Below are 19586 nucleotides of genomic sequence, written 5' to 3' on the forward strand. Positions count from 1 at the left end.
AGCCAAGCCTGCCTTCTTGCGGCTATAGACGACCCCATAATCCTCGCCACCGAGTCCGCCGTATCCAGCTCTGACTGGATCACCTGTCTGGCAGCTGCCTGAGTGTCCGCAACAACCTCCAAGAAGGACGACTTATCCCCCTCAGGCAACTTAGGGGCCAAAGATTTAATAGAGTCCCTCAAGGCATGAACATAACGCCCCAGCAGGCATGTGGCATTAGATGATTTCAGCGCCATACTTCCTGAGGAGAAGGACTTTTTGGCCGCCTGATCAATTTTCTTGGACTCCCTATCAGCTGGAGACTGAGGGAAAGCACCCGAAGCATGTTTTGAAAAAGAAGCCTGCACAACTAGGCTCTCCGGAGATGGATGTGTAGACAAAAAAATCAGGATCCCCTGGTGCAACCCTGTACCTTCTTGCCACCTGTCTGGAAACCGCCGGAGATGACAGAGGTTTCTTCCACACCTCCAAGACCGGCTCCAAGATGGCCTCATTGAAAGGAAACAAAGGCTCCGAAGCTGATGACGGAGAATGCAACACCTCCGTAAGTAAGTTTGATTTGTACTCCACAGAGGGCAGCTGCAAATCTAAGATCTGCGGCCTTGTTAATCACCACATGATAGGGCGCCAATTCCTGAGGTGGAGAAGATCTAGCAGAAGTATGCTCCCACTCTGGCGTTGTATCCAAACCACTTGCTTCTTCAATTCCCTCAAACTCATCCGAAGAAGAGTCAACTTCACCTTCTTCCACCTCTGCTCTATATCTTCCTTCCTCCAAAACCCTCTGGGCCTCCCTTCTCGATCGAATCCGGGGAGCCGGCGTCGTCGACCTCGTACGCGGCGTCGGTGGAGCCAGAGGTACCGGAGTCGGCGGCGCCGGACGCGGCGCCGATGGAGTCGGTCGCGGCGTCGAAGAAGGTTCCGAAGTCTGATGGTCCATCCGAAGTCGTGTCGGATCCCCAGACGGCGCCGGAAACTGCCACGAAGGCGCCATTGGCATAAAGGGCAAAAAGGGGGCCTGAGCATAATGCTGCGGCACCCCTAGCGTATACGCCATCGGACCCACGGGACCAGTTGGTGCTCCGGATGGGAAGGCCGCCCAATTTAATATACCATACATGGCATTCAGAAAATGTGTTGAATCGGTACCTGGAGCCAGGAATTGAGGATGAGGAACAGACCCTGTATCCCTTTGTGGAGTCTCCGGCGTCGGCTCCGCACTGTCTTCCACCGGAGCCGCAGATTCATCAGGCACCGGAGCAGGCTCTTCCTGTTCTTGTTCATCCATAGAGACCTCCGACTCCACTCGAACCGGAGTCGACGCCTTAGACGGAGCCGGTGACTGCGTCGGGGACTGAGCTGGAGCCCGCTTCGGCGAAGGAGAACCTCTCGGAGACTTCGAAGGAGAAGGAGACAAGTCCTTGCTTCGACGCCGACGGGGCGAAGTCGACCTCGACTTCCTGGACTTCGAGGACCGACGTCGAGAAGAATGCTTTCTCTTCTTGTGATGCTTCTTCGATTTCGACGACCTCGAAGTTGACTCCCCCCGCCTCGACTTCTCTTTTTTTCTCCCTCTCTTCTCCTCACCGATCTTTTTCATAAAGAGCTTAGTCTTCCTTTCCTTCAGCGCCTTAGGATTCATCCTCCTACAGCACGCACAATCTTCTACATCGTGGTCCGAAGAAAGGCATCACAAGCAGTCTTAATGCGGATCAGTCATGGACATCAGACCTCCACATTCCCTACAGGGCTTAAAGCCCGACTTCCTCGTCGAAGACATACCGAATTTTAAACAGTAACACAGCTAAACTACAAAGTAGCTAGAGAGCACTGGAAAAAACCGTTGCGCGTCGACGGCGCGGAAAAAAGGCCGCTGACGTCATCACGCCGACGTGGGCTTTTTATGGCTCCGGTGACGTCGTACGGAGTCGCGAGCGGAGCCGATGCATTGGGACGTCGCCCACGTCGACGTGGAGTGCTGGGAAAGAAAAGTTCTGTGGAATGCTGGCGCAGGGGATATTCACAAGGTGAGGAATCCGCTGGCAGATGTATCCATCAGAAATATATAATACCAGGATCACGGGGCAGTACGCTGGATAGAATAGTGATCTCATATTTTCCTCACTATGAATTAGGTAATTTTCTTTCATATAGAGTCAACCTGGCAAATGGTTTGTCATCTGAGAGTAGTAAAAGTTGCTACATACATTTCGATTTACAAATTTCTGCATAACCTCATGAGTGAGGGAAATGGGAATGGAGTTCGAATTATAGGTCTCTCCCTGCTAAGATGAATTAGTTTTCTGCTTCTTTTTATGGGTAACTAAATTTGTGTCTTAAACCATTTAAATACATCAATTATTTTCAAAGATCTCATAATTCTAACTAGAGAACGGAGGATGTTTCACCTATTGTCAAGTTTGCACAGACTGTAGTAAATAATTGCAAAAAAATATAAAAAATATTCATGGTTCTTTTATTTTGTATTGTCACAACTTTGAAAGGATTTTGCTCCAATTAATTTTGTTCCATTGTATGTAGACAATCAACCAATAGATGGCTTACATGTGTACTGGCCCCTTTTCTTTGATTTGTTGTTGTCTCTGTATCGTTACAGCCTTGAAAAGGCAACACTAGTTGCTAAACATGTGTTAGCTGTACCTATTTTTGGAAAAATATATAAGTAGTATATTTACATTGGAAAACTATAATACGGATATTGTATTGAAATTAAGATATATTTGGATCATTGCATTATGAATATTATATGAAATTATTCTTGTTTCTATATTCTCATCAATTTACGGATTTATATATTGTATAAATGGTAATATGACAAATACATTGTTGAAATTTGGACTCAAAACAATTGTATTGTGTACATATTTTAGAATTCGACTTTTGGAGTCCCCACCATTTTTACTTTTTGTTGTGAATAGCTGATAGTTGTGTGTAAGTACCACTTTGGGTGCACTCTGCTCTGGACAGTATAGCCCTTTTCTTTTCCCTACCTTTAATGTAGGAAAACTCACTAACTTGTGTGTGCAGACATCTCTCAGGAAGTGAGGTGTATACTGTAGCCTGAAAACACAATCATATTTTAGATATCTCATTTTGCGCAGCATAGCTATTTTCAGTTTTTCCTCCACCCCACCCAGCAAAGCTTTCATGTCCTCCTCTAGAGTTAGCAGAACTGAGTGGCTGCACGGTAACTTGGTTAGAAATAAGACTTTGTAATTGTGGTCAAAGCAAACGTTGGTTGTTCCTCCTGATATGCTTCTGAATGCCACAGCATCTAAGGAGCATACAGTGCTTTTTTTAAATTATTTATTTCAGTGTTTCATAAATCCACTTCCAAACAGAGATAATACTTCAAACAGTATATTCTGCAACGCAAGTTGTACACTACCAGATACCTTAAACCAAACACAGAAGTTGCAATCAGTTCTAAAGTAATTCATGAGCCACGTGTTTCTGCCTGTATACAGTGATCCTTCAACATACGTCTGTTAACCTTTGAAACACTGCTCTTGTGACAGTTCAGAACAAGACATTGCAACTGTTTTTTATATCTTCTCCCACTGTCCATGACTAGAACTTACGAAAGCAGCCGTATTAGTAATTCATTGTATGAGAAAGTAATTTTCTGGTCTACCACTTCAGTTTAAAGCTTTCTGTTGTACGACCTAGATTAAAAGAGTGCTCTTTGGGCAATGGTTTAGATTACACAACGTGCCTATGGAAAGCCATGTGTATGTACAGACTGTCTTTGAGGTTGAGGTGAAATTCTCAGGTTCGCTTATTGTGATGTGTCCGGATTGAGGAAAATATCTTTACTTTGACTTACTACTTATTTCACCATAGGCAACTATTCTATTTAAGGTTTGCTGCAGAAAGCAGAAATAACAGAGGTGATATTCTTGGACAATCTGGATAAAAGATTCTGCCTTTATTTCAGTAGAAAGTTGTAACAGGTACCCAGCCTGATAGCATATTCACAGCCTATCAGGAAGCTTCATATTTCTTAATTTCGGATTAGGGCAAGCATCATTAATATATACAAAAAGGTAAGGCAAAGATTCATTAAAAATAATTATAAAAGAGGATATGATCGGGTGGGTCCAGCTACTCCTTTCCAAATGATTTAACTGTGGTGACATAGCAGTCAGGCGATAATGTAGCCTACAAATGCATGAACGTATACCACTCACCCATTACAGGTACACCCTTTGAACATACAGTTAAAAACCCTGCTTGCAACATAAGCAGATTCACTGGTGAAAGGGTAAGAAAACAAGCCCTTTAGAAAAACGTAAAAGTACTTAAAAATCCAACTATCTATCCTACTGAAGTGAAGTAATAATTGTGCTGCAAAAGACTGCCATACATGGAGGTAAATAGAAAGAGGAAGGAGCAAGCAAAAATAACTAAGAATCATGTATGAAAAGAGTGAATGAAAAACTACCTGTCTGGAGCACTGCCGGTCCCTCATTGCTTTGAGGCTGCCATTCCAATGTAACAGCTGGAACACTGTCATCAGTTCCTAGGATTACAAATAACAGGCTACGGTTTATTAGCAGTAAACAGCAGAAAAATATAGTGAAAAGATGTAAAAAGCTAACATTACCATCTGTGAAGAATACTGCGATGCCAATGCAAAAGCTAGTTAATTTCCTACAGTAATTATCTCATTGCAGTAGGCAAAACTCAATTCTTTGTTTCTGGTCCTTAATTTCCATCATTGAATTTATTAACTTTGGGAGATTGTAAACCCTCATTTTTTGAACATAGATAATAAAAAAATATAAATCTAGTCAATTGTAGCAGTCCCACCCGTGAGAGCTACTCAGGGATTCAGTTTTCAAGCCAGGAAAAGTCACCAACTCCTTCTAAAATTGCTGACATTTGTTCAAACAAACAAAAACATTGTGACTTATTGTACTCAAACGGAAAGCAAAGATCACCACCAAATATATAGCTCCTGATCAACTTTTAGACATCCACATTTAAGAAATCACCTTACTTCCAAGATGTCTTACATATGGCAATCAAAGCCAGTTTATCTGTGCACTACCTTTTAGCCAAGGAAGATATGCGAGTAAAGCAGTTGAGTCCTGATGGGGTATCACTCACTTACCCAGAGAGTCCACAAAAATGACAGAATTAGCACTCTACCTTGGCTGGTGCAGTGTCTCCCCTGGCACTCCTCCGAGTTCCAAACAAGAAATCTTCTCTTTATTAAAATACTTAAATGCAATCTTAATTTCTTCTTGAAATATTATTAAATAAAAATATCATCCGAAAATGTTTATTCAGGTCTCTTTTATTTCCTTCTTTATCAAGGTTGAAGGGGATTATGGTTCCATACCATAAGTGTTCGGTTATAACAAAAAAAGGTAATAATTCTCAATGCATTTCAGACCGTGGGTCCTTTATCAGTAGGTCATTGAATACAGTGGAACGAACAAAAACTTGTATTGAAATAATCATACATTCATAGTCAATTAAATTAGCTCAAGTGTTGAAATACTAGAATTAAAAATTGTCATCAACTGTTACTACAAGAGCATCACATTATATACATGGTCCCAATCAATGCACGTAATGTAAATGTATACATCTACTGTTATGATTAACAATCACACTTTCTCATTATAAACCATCTTTTTCATACATTGGGAGAGTTACAATAATGCCTGATAGAGTGCGCCAATCAGATTCATTTCAAAATCTCATTGGACAAGTGGTTTAGGGCGTGGTCATTTGATACGAGTATAATCTCTAGGGATCATCAAGATTTTAAATAAATCAAAAAGTGAATGTTCACTGAATGAGCATCTTTACTATTGGCATATGGGGCGGAAATAATCTGAATCTGCGATCGTCAATGCTGTAAAAAACCAAGTGAAACAATCTCGCTTGTGTCTCATTAAATAAAGCTGACGTTCAATACTGCTCAGTAAACTTCAACTATAAATTGCAAGTCTTTCAGATAATTGGTATGTAAAATATAGAGGGAAATGTGATCTTGTCAACATCCGTAATGAGTACCAAAAAATAGAATAATCTCCGGTGTGCCCTCATGTAATGCGGCTAATCATGCAGTATAACATAGGTACACTAAAGAAATTGAATCAAGTGCTTACCGAACATTTATGACGTTAAATCTCTAAGGCCTCCTGATGAAGGACCCACAGTCCGAAATACATTGAGTATTATTACCTTTTTTATTATAAATGAACACATGGTACAGAACCATAATCGCCTACAACCTTGATGAAGAAGGAAATAAAAGAGTAACGAAGGATTACATTTTCAGATTACGTTTTTATTTAATAATTTTTTAAGAAGAAATTAAGATTGAATTAAAACTTAACTTCAGTATTTGGTTAAAGAGAAGCATCCTTGCTTGGAACTCAGAGGAGTGCGAGGGGAGACACTGCAAGGTTCAGTGCTAATCCTGCAATTAACATATGGAAATACCAGCCACGAGAAACTGTTTGAAATTTTCAGGGATAGAGATATTATTTAAGAGCAGTTGCAGGATCATAACTTACATACAGAGATTGGTTATGGGGCAGAGTAGGGTGGTCCTTTAGTAAGAATTAAATACACTGTTCTATTGCCAGAGAAATTTGTACAAAATCATGTTTCTGACAATTCTTCATACAAAGAGAAGGGCCTTCCATTTGGAATTCTTGGAATCAAAAATTGTATCCAAAAATATACCACCTAATATATAGCTCTTGGTCATCTTCTTAACAGCCACATTCAAGTGACCATCTTATTTCTAAATAAAAAAAAAAGTCTTACATATTGCCTAACTAGGTATGTGAAACAGTTTGAAATTTTCAGGGAGACTGATATTATTAAAGAGAAGTTATAGGATCGTCACTTACACATGGAGATTAGTTACATGGTAGAGCAAGACCGGTCCTTTTAGTAAGAATTCTATACACTGTTCTTCATCCATCCATTGACAAAACACAAGAGGCACAAAGGTGTAATTCTTTGATATCTCACTACTTTGTTTGTCCAAAAATCAATGCGAAGCCATTTGCTAAGCATAAATATGCGATTGTTTGCCAGATTGCCAGAGGGATCATTACGAAACACAAAGTGGCTGACCTATAATCACTAATGATTGCTAGCATGGGTGAATGAGATGAAAATCACAAACTAGTTCGTACTACAGTCAGATGAGCTTCAATAATAAAAAAATAATAAAAAAAGAACTACAATAATAATGTGACTTGATATGTTTGAAAAGAATGAAATGGTTGACCCTCTTACCAAATCTTCTAGGAAGAATGAAAGACATTTTTGAGAATAAGAATTTTAAATTGTTATGGATGGGTCCATAAGTAAAAACCACAAGTGTTGCAAGGTCAAAGTATTATGTGGTATGGCAGGGGTGCCTTACATGTAATCCCCCGCTAATCCACTCTACTCACCTACAATTGAACCGGCCCTCAAGGCCCCAAATGACTTGCCAAAAACCTTGATCTATGAACGGTTGCTCTACATCTCAAAACATATACCCACTAACTTAACTAACCACTCCTCAACCATATCTCTTCCACATGACACAGTCCCTCCCACGTTATCTCCTACCCAAGCCATCACCCATACCCGAATGTACCCCCCCCCCCCCCCCAATCCGTCCTGATAAACGAACCCCATTGGAACCCAGTATTGTCACCCCCATCCAACCAGACCTAAAAGGTGGACTCTCCCCCCCCCCTCCCCTTAGAGAACACACACACCTCAACACATAATTAGTTTTCCAAACCCTGATTGCATTGCACACTTCAAAGAGTTATCCATTGGCCTATCAAAACCTCAAGTACGAAATACAGAATCTATCAACCATCACTAATGAGCTTCTATATTCTCACAGAGCCACTAGAGCCACTGTGAACCGAATCTATTACCGAACGAACAGATATATCGCCCGAAAACCTCACCACAAGTCCACTATTCATAATACCATACCTTCCCCAAACAAACCTTCTCGTCCCAAGAGACCACTTGCTGAGTTATCTGACAATGACATACGTAACCTCCTCCTATCTTATTCCAGTCCGTTAGACAATAGCGAGCCTCCACAGAATTGTATACAAACCATTCAAACTAATCCTTGCAGAGAACCCACTCACAACCACAAATCTATAAATAGCAAAAACCTCAAAAATATCGACATTGTGCAGACAGACCTCACCCACTACGCTAGCAAACTGAAGAACTGAAGTGCGTACTTCTCAATTGCAGATCAGCCAGCAAACATCTGCGACCGCATCCTCTCAAATGTGCTTGACTTTGTTATCCTAAATGAAACATGGCCATGGCTCACCTATCCCAGACCTATTGGACCCTCCCAGCCATGACATAATCCACTTAGACAAAACAGTGAAACCTGGCGGTGGGGTAGCATGTATTTACCGAAACACAATCTCAGTTAATCAAATAGACATCTCTTTATCTACCTGGGAATATCTTTGCATCAACATCACAAACAACTGCATCATCAGCAAACTACACATAATATATCACCCCCCTGGTGATACACTTCCGTTCATGGAACAGATTATGGAAGTCATCACTTCCAAAGACAACCCACACGTGGTGCAATGGCTTACTAAGATCACTGCTACATATCCTTAGGGCAACTTTATACTCTCTAGGGCCCAGGGAACGAGACCGCGTTAACATCCGACATCGCCTACTGCTCTCATAGGCCAAGCCGAAAACCAGAACATGTTCTAAGGTCTCTTTGGGGCACCAAAGGCTGGGCATTGCCGAACGTAGACTCTAGGGACTTTAACCCATCTGGCTGTAATGCAACGGAGAGGTAAAGTCCCATAAAGTAGATGCAAGAACAAGCACCTAGCCCGGGGAGGTTCAATCTCATCCAGGAAATCTTCACTGCTATAGAAATCTTTGACCATGAGATATGAATCGGTCCTAGAACCTCTAATGTCCTGGGAGTGTATTGCAAGATCTTGACGCTGCCAAGTAGCGGTTTTAATTGCATTTTTAGATATCTCCTCTATAAGCTGTTTTAATGGTATTATTAGATATCTCCTCTAGTTCACCGAGAACGCTTCACAAGGTTGCAAACCCAATTTCTACCGCAATAGTTTTTACATACCTAACCTAAGTATTTAGCGGAAACCAACAAAGCCGAGCACCTCTGCTAAACCCACTGGATACTGTTGGAGCTCTTGGGTAACCCAGATCCTCCTCCAATACAGGATAGGACATATAGCACTTTTGTCTGATAATACTCTCAGTCCAAGGTCAAGTCTGAAGGGAGAAAGGAAGTGTTTACGGGAACACCTACCAACTGCCTAATAAACCGGTTTTCCAGTAAGTCGAGCATGGATGTATCCACATGACCCCACTGCTCTGCACCATAGGATGCTGACCCCAGCGCCTGCAATTGATATACCTGCAGGGCTGGGCAAACAGATTGAAACTGATCTATATACTGACTTGCTCTAATTTAAGCCTTTGCTGGGTAACATGTGCCTACCACCTCAGATGTTCGGATAATACAGTGCCCAGATACTTAAAAGAATGAACTCTTTCTAAGGGAGTCCCTGCTAGGACTGTGTTTGTCCTAGACGAAAAGTCCTGGATTTGAAAATCATATTCTTTGTCTTGCCTACGTTAATTTCAAGACCCCAAACCCTGCAATAGTGGTCAAAGAAGTCAAGGAGCTTTTGTAGGCCCATTGACGATTTAGACAATAGGAGATATCATCGCCAAACATGAGGTCAGGAATCATAATATGTGGCAGTCGGGGAGCATCGTTGTCAATCCGCCCCAGGAAGCCTATAAGAACATTCATACAAAGGAAAAAAAGTGTTGGATCGAATAAGGAGCCCTGCCTTACCACCCTACTTACGGGGAATGGCTCTGTCAACTCACCGACCTGGTTGCACCCCACCTGCACATAGTTGTTCATGTGCAGCATCACAATGTCAAGTAGGTCGCGGTGTACCCCACACTCTTGTCACAACTGCCACAGGGTAGGCCTGGGGACTAAACTGAATGTGGAATGAAGGTCCACAAACACAACATACAGGCGTCTACCCCACAAGGTGACAGCCTTCCAGTACACCATCAGGAGCAGGAACACCTGCTCAATCGTGCTTGTCCCCTCCCTAAAATCCACCTTTAAAGGTGCCAAAATGTTATTTCCAACCATCCACTCCTGCAGTCTACCGAGCATGACCGGATAAAACATCACATCTTTTGCGAGCAGTCGATGAGACTTATGGGTCTATAGTTTATTGGTACATTGCAAGGGCCTTTCTTATGAATGGAAATAATTTCGGCACTGTCCCAGGTAGGGGCAAGGGGGGCCTTTTCAGGAAAGCTGTAAATAATGGTGAAAATAAGCACCCCAAATGTCTGCCTCCCTCCGAAATACACCCCCAGGGATTTTATCTAAACCCAGCGCTTTAATGGGTACAATGCCTGGTATAGCTAAACATATATCCTGGGCTAAAATTCCTTGAGTATTAAAAGGCACTCCTCAGGACAGGCGCTTAAACACTATCTGCCTCCTCTCATGTGTCCAGAGTAGATTGCCCCCAGGTCCCCGAGCCCATGGGATCATGGACTACAGGTCAATTCTACCATCTGCACATACAAGTTTGAATAATGAGCTACCCAGTGAACAGCTGAAATATTGACTTCTACTAGACAAGACCCTTCCGTACTGTGACAGGAAACTGTATTCCAGAATGAATGATGGTCTTTACACTTGGTGGCTTGTAGTAGGCTCTCCCCTCTTTCCCTCTCCCAATCTTTTTTGGCATCAGTAAGGGCCTTGTTGTGAATACGCCTAGCCGCCTGGATCAGGGACCTGTCTTGCTTTTCGATTGCTTTGACCAAATTAAACTTGGCATCCCTACAAAATTTATTATCAGAGTTTGGTTGGTGCTTCAAGTGATCACCTGGTTTCAACAAAGAAAACGTTCCCTTCGTTTCCCGAACACCCCAATATGGATCTCGGAAATAGCACCCAGGGATTTTTCCAAGCCCCCTTCCAAAAAGAAGGGCACCATTCCCTTCATTCCTTCCACCAGCAAATGAAAAATATGGCTGATGGCCACTTGCGAGGTCTCTATACTGCACCATTTCATCCTGCGCTTGTTGCTGATAATCCTCAATCTCCAATCCAATGGCTCTCCAGTTTGGGCAGTTTAGCCAATTATTTTCAAATTAAGCTTGAGGACCATGGTATTATGGTCACTATCCCCACGAAGCATTAGTAGCATGTCCTCAAGTTGTGGCCATAGTTTGAGGTCCATAATAATGTAATCAATCAGACTAGTTGAGATAGGATGATTGAATGTATGAGCCCCTATTCAATCTGAACTGGTTCTGCCATTGCAGGCTATTAATCGCGGATTTAAGATAAGGGAATTCATTTAAACTACAGTCGGGGTCCATTTCTTAAGAGGTGGGATCGCAAGGACTGGAAATGACCGTAGATCGTCTTCATCTACCGACAAGGAAGAAATGTCAAGGGCCAGGGCTCAAATAGGCAGTGGAGGTTGCCTCCCAAGATTATTCTTGCATCGGATGGCTGTGAAGATGTGTGCTTTTAATTGCTCAAGAACAATCGATCCCCTGTTTCACCCATACGATCTACAATATACATTGAATACGAGGTAGGTTCCCCCTGGGGAACCTTGAGTCATACACACATTAAGTCAGGGGAGTCTACCTCGATCGCTCTCACCATGCCCCTCACTGTGGTCCTTACCCAAATAGTTAGGCCCACCCCCACAAATAGTTAGGCTCCTGGAAGGCCTATCCATTCCTGCTGCGACGGCTACCTTGTATAGTTTACATAACCTACACAAAACTGGGGGTCGCAGGGACTATGTCTCTTGGAATAGACAAAAATCAAACTGTTCTATGAACTCACACCAGTCCGGACGGACAAACTTAGCTGATAAGCCGGTCACATTCCAAGAACTGAGCCTTACCAGGAGATTCTAGGGCAACAGAGATTAAGTGGATTAGAGCATCCTTCGGTCAGCCTTCAAGGTCAGGATCCTCAAGAGTATTAGAAGTGTGGTGCAATATGATGGGGGCTATGTGAGAAGGTGCTTGGTTAGGCACTAACACCTTTGCTTAGAGTTATTCCACAGCCTCTGGATCACTTAATGTAGAGAATTTATTAGAACATACAACATGACCAGGTGTGTTCGTAAAATGAGGGTATTGATCTGGGAAGAGGGCAGGTGGCCTGTAAATTACTCAAGTGCAAGAGTAACAACTTTTTTTGCGACTGGGTTAAGAAGTTCCCTAATGCTCAAAATGATACGGACACATGCAGGCCTGCGGAAGTTTAAATGAACAGTCCCCCTACAATATTTTTCTTGGACTGTCCTAACAAACCCACCCTCCTGGCCAATATAATTTCATTCTGACCACAGGCATCAAAGTGCTTGTGCTTAAGAAGGCAGTCAGTGGCCTTCTTGTTTAACTCATCCCAGGATTTTAGCTGTCCAGCCTTTAATTGGGGATCCTCAGCCAAAATTAAAAATTAGGAGCAGGCGGCAGGAGAAAGGCTCAGACTGTCGTGACACGGGCTAGTGTGCAACTACTGGTGGCCTGTGATGTTGATACAGTAGTATGCAGGACAGGAAGAGCTGTAGTAGACAGAGGATGAGCACCAGGGTGACCTGCACCTGTATCCTGGAGTACAATATTAGCGGATGAGTCCCCTCAGGTGAAAAAAGTGAGTTACCAGTATCCGAGGACACCAGATCATTAGTATGACATTCAGCAGCCGGTGTCAACAGTATGATCGATGGTTGGATCCATGAGAGCAATTGGTACTTACAGCCTTTATTAAGAGAGGGCTGTTTCCTTTTACTACTCTCATTCCTTCCCAGTTGCCTTTTCCTCTTGACCGCTACAGTGGGAGCCTGCTGCAGCAATGTGGAGCTACCAAATACAGAGGGAGACTCTATGTGGACTACTATTCCAGGACTAGTATCCGGGTCAACAGGGGCTATCGAGCAAAAGTCCCTCACATCAGGTATGTTACTACTGCTTACGGTATCAGGATCAGGGCAAGAAGCCAACAATGCCCCACGATCAAGAGAGTAAATTCGGTCAGTTCAATCTCATTGGTTACAATCTCAACAACCCGGTCACGATGCGCCAGTACGGGACAGTGAGGAGGGTGAAAACGCTGATCTTTTGCCCCCTTAGGTCTCTCCTGTATTCTGTTTACAGTTGCCTTGGTAACAAGACCTGGAGACCGAGCACAGCCCCTTTAACAACTCAGGTCCCCGGGAGGCCGGACTGATTCATGTGACGGAGTCACATGGACCTATGGCAAATGAAGACACGGAGGAGGTGGGCCATTTAACAGGAAGTGCGGACGGTGGAAGAAGAAGCCGGCAACTACGAGGGACAGAGGATCTACAAATCGGAGCCAAGCGACGAGAAGGCTACGACCAACCAGACTACGGAGGAGAATCGTTGTGTACGCCGAGCAGACCATGACGCTGCCGTTCCCAGGGATCCAGAGGAGAGAGCCGGACCCTATCCGGTACCACGGGTCTGCCAGCCACGCTCCAGAAGGAGCGTGGCTACCTGAGGTACGTGCTCGAGTCCGGGGGTGGTTCCCTAAAGGGAGGGAGCCGACAGTGGGGGCCGGGGAGGCTTAAAACGGGCAACAACCATTTGGGCTTATAGCGTAAATTACAGGAGCGCTAGCAATCACCTGGTGGCAGTTCTAGGTGTTCCTCCCTCCTCTCCCTAAAAACACTGGGTCCAAACCGGCCACCTCCACTAAAATGTGTTTTTCTTTCTTATTTTTTCGTTTTCCATGTACACTGGCCATTTTCTGTTGGGAGGAAGAGGAGGTCCTGAGCTGAGTTCTTCCTCGGACGTCAAGACGGGAGCAAAAGCCAAACACGTTATACCAGTGTACTGTTGAATACTTAGAAATAAACCCTTCATCAAAAGCACCTGGCCTCTCAGCTCGTCCTTACCCATTCACAAACCCGTTCCAGCATGCTGTTAGAGGGACGAGAAATATTGCCACCATCTTTATATCACCTCACGATATAACACCAAGAGTTCACCGGCATTGATTATAGTTAGACTTCTGCGTGCCAGAAACAACTAGCCCAGCCCATTCTCTTCCAGCCGAAGACAGGTCCACTCTTGGCTCAGGCGTGACCTGCGCTGCGGGGTCAAGATGTGGGCTTTATGCACCTCCTGGCGCAACGAGAACGTTGGCGGCCCATCGCTGCCACAGGAGCGGAGACTGGTAGTCAAGTCCCTTCTGCTCTTTTTAAATCACTTTTATACTAGACATGTTAAACTCATATGCTCCTGAAATATATGTGAAAAAGTGTTCAGGGTTCACTGCACACAGTGGGGAATTATTCTAATGTTAATGACAAATAATGCAGTTCTTACAATGCAGAAAGTAATATCCACGTCTCCAAAAAAGGAAATAGCAATGGCAGGCATGTATAAAATTATCTAAGGAATAAGTTCTTGGTGGGGTAATGGATAATAGGTGCGCATCTGCACTGCCCAAACATGACTTCCAAACACCTTACTCTTGGAAATTTAGGAGTACGTCAATACTAGTCACAGATGTGACTTGCAATTCCTTTCAAAATAAAAGGTGGGCAATGAAGAAAAGAAAAGCAATAATGAAAACTGCATGTGCTCCTTGAAGAGACCATTGTACAAAATTAGGAGGCAGGGGAAACAACTTAAATGGTGATGAGATTTTCACTGGTCATCATTAAAAAGTGTAGTGGTAAACGAAATGCCATTGCTGATAGGCTAAAAAAGGAAGTGGATTGTTAACAGATACTTTTTCTAACGGATGCACTAGAAAACGTTTTTTTTTTTTAGAGAAGTAGGCAAAATTATCTTACACAGATTGTATGCAACAGAACAAGACTTTACCTGAAACTCTAGCATCGACTTTCCCTTATTTGATTCCAACATAAAGCGGAAAGCACCAATTCCTGTGTTTGGATTATCTGCTTCTTCACGGTTACCCTGTAAGGATGGAAATATTGAGGAGTCCAAGTAATGACAGTGGCTGCATTGCAGACATTACACATTCCCCCCTTTCATTAAAAGCTCTAACCACATCAACTGAGGTGTTCATCCCTATAGACATTCGATGAGTAAGCGATTGGGCGAGGGGAAAGAGAAGGATATGAATCCATAGCAAGATTATCTAAAGAGGGTGAAGTTAAAATATCATCAAACCTTCTTGAAACAGATTTAGCCTGTTGAATAAATTGCAGTGAGTGAGAGACTCTTCAAGACCACACGGGAGAAGCCACCAGACACGAGCCTTCCACTTGCATCTTTTCTTGGTAGTAGAGATTGACAGTTGACCATCACCACTGATTTTTTTTTGCCGATTTATATTAATTTAATTGTGGATTTAACAAGTACAGAAGATGTATTCACTTTTTGCGGACCTAAAAAGGTCTAATGTTTGTTCAATCTTTTTACGACAACGTGAATTTTTGAACCTGTGATCTATGGGGGATGTTCCAGATATACCTCAAAACACTCATGCTCAAAATATTATATTAATCTAAAATGCAACCAAAATGGACTACAATGTTATAGAAAATACAGCAATTGTTCCCCTGTTTAAACGGTGCCTCGTCACCTTTTACTGTTTTAATGTCCTAGGTGCTAAGTGTATTCCCACACAAGGGTCCCAAGCATACTGTACCATAGGATCCATACTGTACCTCAATGAAGAGAAACAAAGGTGAAACTGGTGGGGTTGCTTACTTTCCTGTTGAGAGAGGACTTGGTATATGGGGCTGACTGTATATACTGGAACAGAAACAAGACTAATATGCAATGCATATGGTTGCACCACGTCTGTACAAAGTGGGGTAAAAAAAATCTGCCAATGCCTCAGACTTTTGCAACTCTTCCACTCATCATCTTTCACTATTTTAATGTGACATCTTTACAAAAGAGAAAAACTAATCATAAAAATATACCATGTAGAAATAATCTACAATACCTGGTCATTACCTACATCTTTTTTACCTGCCGAGGACACGCTTTGTGCATCGACTCGTCTTCTAGATCAGCACACAAAGTTGTATGTGCAAGTATACAGCTGCTGTTAGAACAAAGTAGCTCACTGATCTATAATTCGTTGCTATGAACTGCTCTGTGGACATAAGCAGCCCGCTACAGCTCATGCAAATCTGTTTGTAAAGCATCTGGAGGCCACAGTAATCATCAATACTGCCACTCCAATCTAGAATAAAAAGAAAATAGACGGAGCACGGTACAGAAAAACTTAATTTTCAAAGATAAATAGACCAATAATAAATGATCTAAAATATTAATTTTGCCTGATCGCGTTCCAGGAGTATTTGTGCAATATGTCGTGCCAGAAAAGAGCGGAGTAAGAAGCAAACGTCTCTACACATGTTGGAGCCCTCTGATACAGCGCAAAAAAATTGTCAAATATTACAATTACTTACATTGAAAGTTGCCAACGCTTCCAAGACGCTCTTCTCTATAAACTCGTCAGTAATTCTGCGGGATGGGTGCTCATTGAAGACAGAGTTCATTAGCGCAATCTTTGCCGCACTGCGTCTTGCTTCTGCTTTGGTTGGACAGAACTAGAAACACAACACATCAATCAAAAAGACGCAACAGAAAAGTGACCGCAAATTAATCTCTTCCTCAAAATCCACAAAATAATCACTAGTTCGCTATGATGCATTTAACTAACATTTATTCAAGGAGGAAAAATACACCTAGAATTTATGCCATGCTAAATAAGTATCATGAAAATGTGGGTAGCGCCTGAAATAGTGAGATAGAACCAAGCAGCGTATATCACACATTTGTGCAACACTTTAACAAGGGCTCCGGGTGTATACCTTTTGCCACAACTCTCAATCCAGGCTTTGCTCTCCTCTATAGGGTGGCTAGTGAATGGTCTTCACATATTTCGACTCTGCGGTTCAGTACTTTAGCGGCTCCACTCTGACGATTATTGCTGGCGCTTCCTTTTGTCCGGTTTTCATGTGCACTGATACGACCGATTGTTTGGCCCTTCCCACCCAACTGTTCCCACCAGAAAAAAACAAGCATTTCAAAACCAACAGGTCTTACCGATGCGACCTATTGGCTTGGTCTATGATTTAAGACATGCTGCCCAGCAACATGGCTAAAAGTTATTTTTTAAAAAGTTGTGCTACGACGTGGCATTTCGCTTTGTTAGTGCTTGTGAGAGACCGGGTGGGAGGCATCTGCACCCTCTGTGTTGCACTCCTTAACTCCAACTGGAGTGCTGAAAGACTACCTTGTTTTTCAAAGGCATGAATCCTATAGATTTTCAAAATGACCTAAGCAGCTGGTTTCTTTCTCACCATAACTCCTGTGTGATGATCTAGTGTGCCAGGGGCAGCTGTTTACCAAATCATCTGTTGAACCTCAATCAGTAAGGGTGGAGTGGAGATAAATGCCATGGCAGGAAGTCCTTCTCTTAACTACATAACAACTATGGAGGAAGCAATGAAGGAAATAAATGATTTATTAGACTAGCCCTTCGTACATGCTACCATAAGTAGATGTTTATGACAACCCTTTTGTGGAGCTGCTGTAAATGTGAGCTAAAAAGAGTCAGAGGTGAATGTGAATTCCCTTCATATGCAAGATGTAAGACTGTAAGAAGCATATGCATGGGTCCCAGAGTAGCGTGCTATTCGCCCAAAAAGCGCTTCAACTCCTCATCAGAGGTAAGTAAGCATTATATAAATGCAAACCTTTTTCCCCTCTATCCCTCCGCTACCTTTCTCTATCGAACTGAATAACATATCCACCACTCAAACTGCTTTCATATTTCACTGTACTATTTTTAAACACTAATCCTTTATGGGTTCAAGAGTAGCGTGCTACTTGCCAATAAAGCGCTTCAACACCGCATCAGGGTTACAAGAGCTATATAAATGCACACCTTTTCCTTTTTCTACCCCTACCCAACCCTTCCCAAATCCAATTAACTGACTAACATATCCACCACTGAAATTACTTCATATTTCATTATACTAATTCAACACTAATCCTTATGGGTTCCAGAGTAGCGTGCTACTCACCTAAAAAAGCACTTTAAACCCCATCAGGGGTAGCAAGCGCTATATAAATACAAACCTCTTTCCCTCTTTTATCCTGCCGCTACCCTTCTCTATCCAAATAACTGAATAACATATCCACCACTCAAATTACTTCATATTTCACTATACTCATTTTTAACACTAATCCTTTATGGGTTCCGGAGTAGCGTGCTACTCACCAGAAAAGCGCTTCAACATCCCTTCAAGGGTAATAAGCGCTATATGAATGCAAACCTTTCTCCCCTTCTTTCCCTCCGCTATCCTTCTCACTCCAAATAACTGACTAATATCCACAACTCAAATTACCTTCATATTTCACCATACTATTTCACCACTAATCCTTTATGGGTTTCCAGAGTAGCATGCTACTGCCCCAAAAATAAAAAAAAAGGCCCTTCAACACCCCAGAGGTAACAAGCATTATATAAATACAAGCCTTTTTTCCCCTCTTCTATCCTTCCGCTATTCTTCCAAATCCAAATAACTGACTAACCTATCCACCACTTTAATTACTTTCATATTTCACTATACTAATTCAACACTAATCCGTTATGGGTGCCAGAGTAGCGTGCTACTCGCCGAAAAGGCGCTTAGACACCTCGTCATGGGTAGTATGCGCTATAAAAATGCAATTACAATACAATATGCAATCAACTTCAAATGATTCATCAAAACAAACTCAGCTTCCAGGGCTTACTCTCCCTTTTGTTACCTGAAAACTGCCAAAACAGCTTCCACCAGGCAAGGTGACATAGCAGACATATGGAGGACTGTTGGATGGGACCATCTCATACACCACAAGAGCTCCGTTTTTCAAGTCAGCACCACGCGTCTGCTTCATCTGCCAGAATTCTTGAAGCGCTTCGACTACATTAACTGTAGAAAGAGGAGGCAGGTTGGAGCCAGTCAAATATGTTCTAGAAATATGTCAGTTAGTAAATGAATATTGGTTCACAATGGAACTAATGTTATTGCGCAACAATGTGTTAAATGTTTTCTGAACGTTACATCCGGTGAATGTTTTTACACAGAACTCAATCAATAAATCAATATATACTTTATTCGATTTTAGAAGCAAAGTCATATGTCAAGCCAGATATAATATATTAGTCAAAACAGCAGCAATACAAAATTAAAGAGGTCAGAGTTCACCTTGCTTCAAAACACCAGAAAGATACACTGATAAAAAAAAAAAAAAAAAAAAAAAACTGTGGGGGTTGATAAAAACCAATAACACAGGTCTCATTTGAATAAAATTCATAGGTAACAAAAGAGGCTGTATGAATTTGTGGCACAAGTCGCTATTTGGGGCAGATCATGACTATGTACATGTATCAGCGATAAAGACGTTATCACACACAATTTATGACCTAATCCTAACACAAGCTTGATATGGTTACCCTCACG

At 42.4% G+C, this 19586-nt stretch overlaps 1 protein-coding gene across 2 annotated transcripts in view; it reads right to left on the reverse strand.

Annotated features, from left to right (window-relative positions):
* Nucleotides 1-19586, reverse strand: part of LIX1L (limb and CNS expressed 1 like) — a 125980-nt gene that overhangs the window by 61696 nt on the left and 44698 nt on the right. For both annotated transcript variants that reach the window (XM_085639104.1, XM_085639105.1), the window contains exons 2-5: nt 18892-19055; nt 16539-16679; nt 14971-15066; nt 4466-4543 (exon numbers count right to left, since the gene is read on the reverse strand). In XM_085639104.1, coding sequence (XP_085495230.1) covers nt 4466-4543; nt 14971-15066; nt 16539-16679; nt 18892-19055 — 479 coding nt within the window. The remainder of the gene's footprint in view (nt 1-4465; nt 4544-14970; nt 15067-16538; nt 16680-18891; nt 19056-19586) is intronic.

Source organism: Triturus cristatus, chromosome 12 (genome assembly GCF_964204655.1).
Source record: "Triturus cristatus chromosome 12, aTriCri1.1, whole genome shotgun sequence".
In the NCBI taxonomy this organism is placed as follows: domain Eukaryota; kingdom Metazoa; phylum Chordata; class Amphibia; order Caudata; family Salamandridae; genus Triturus; species Triturus cristatus.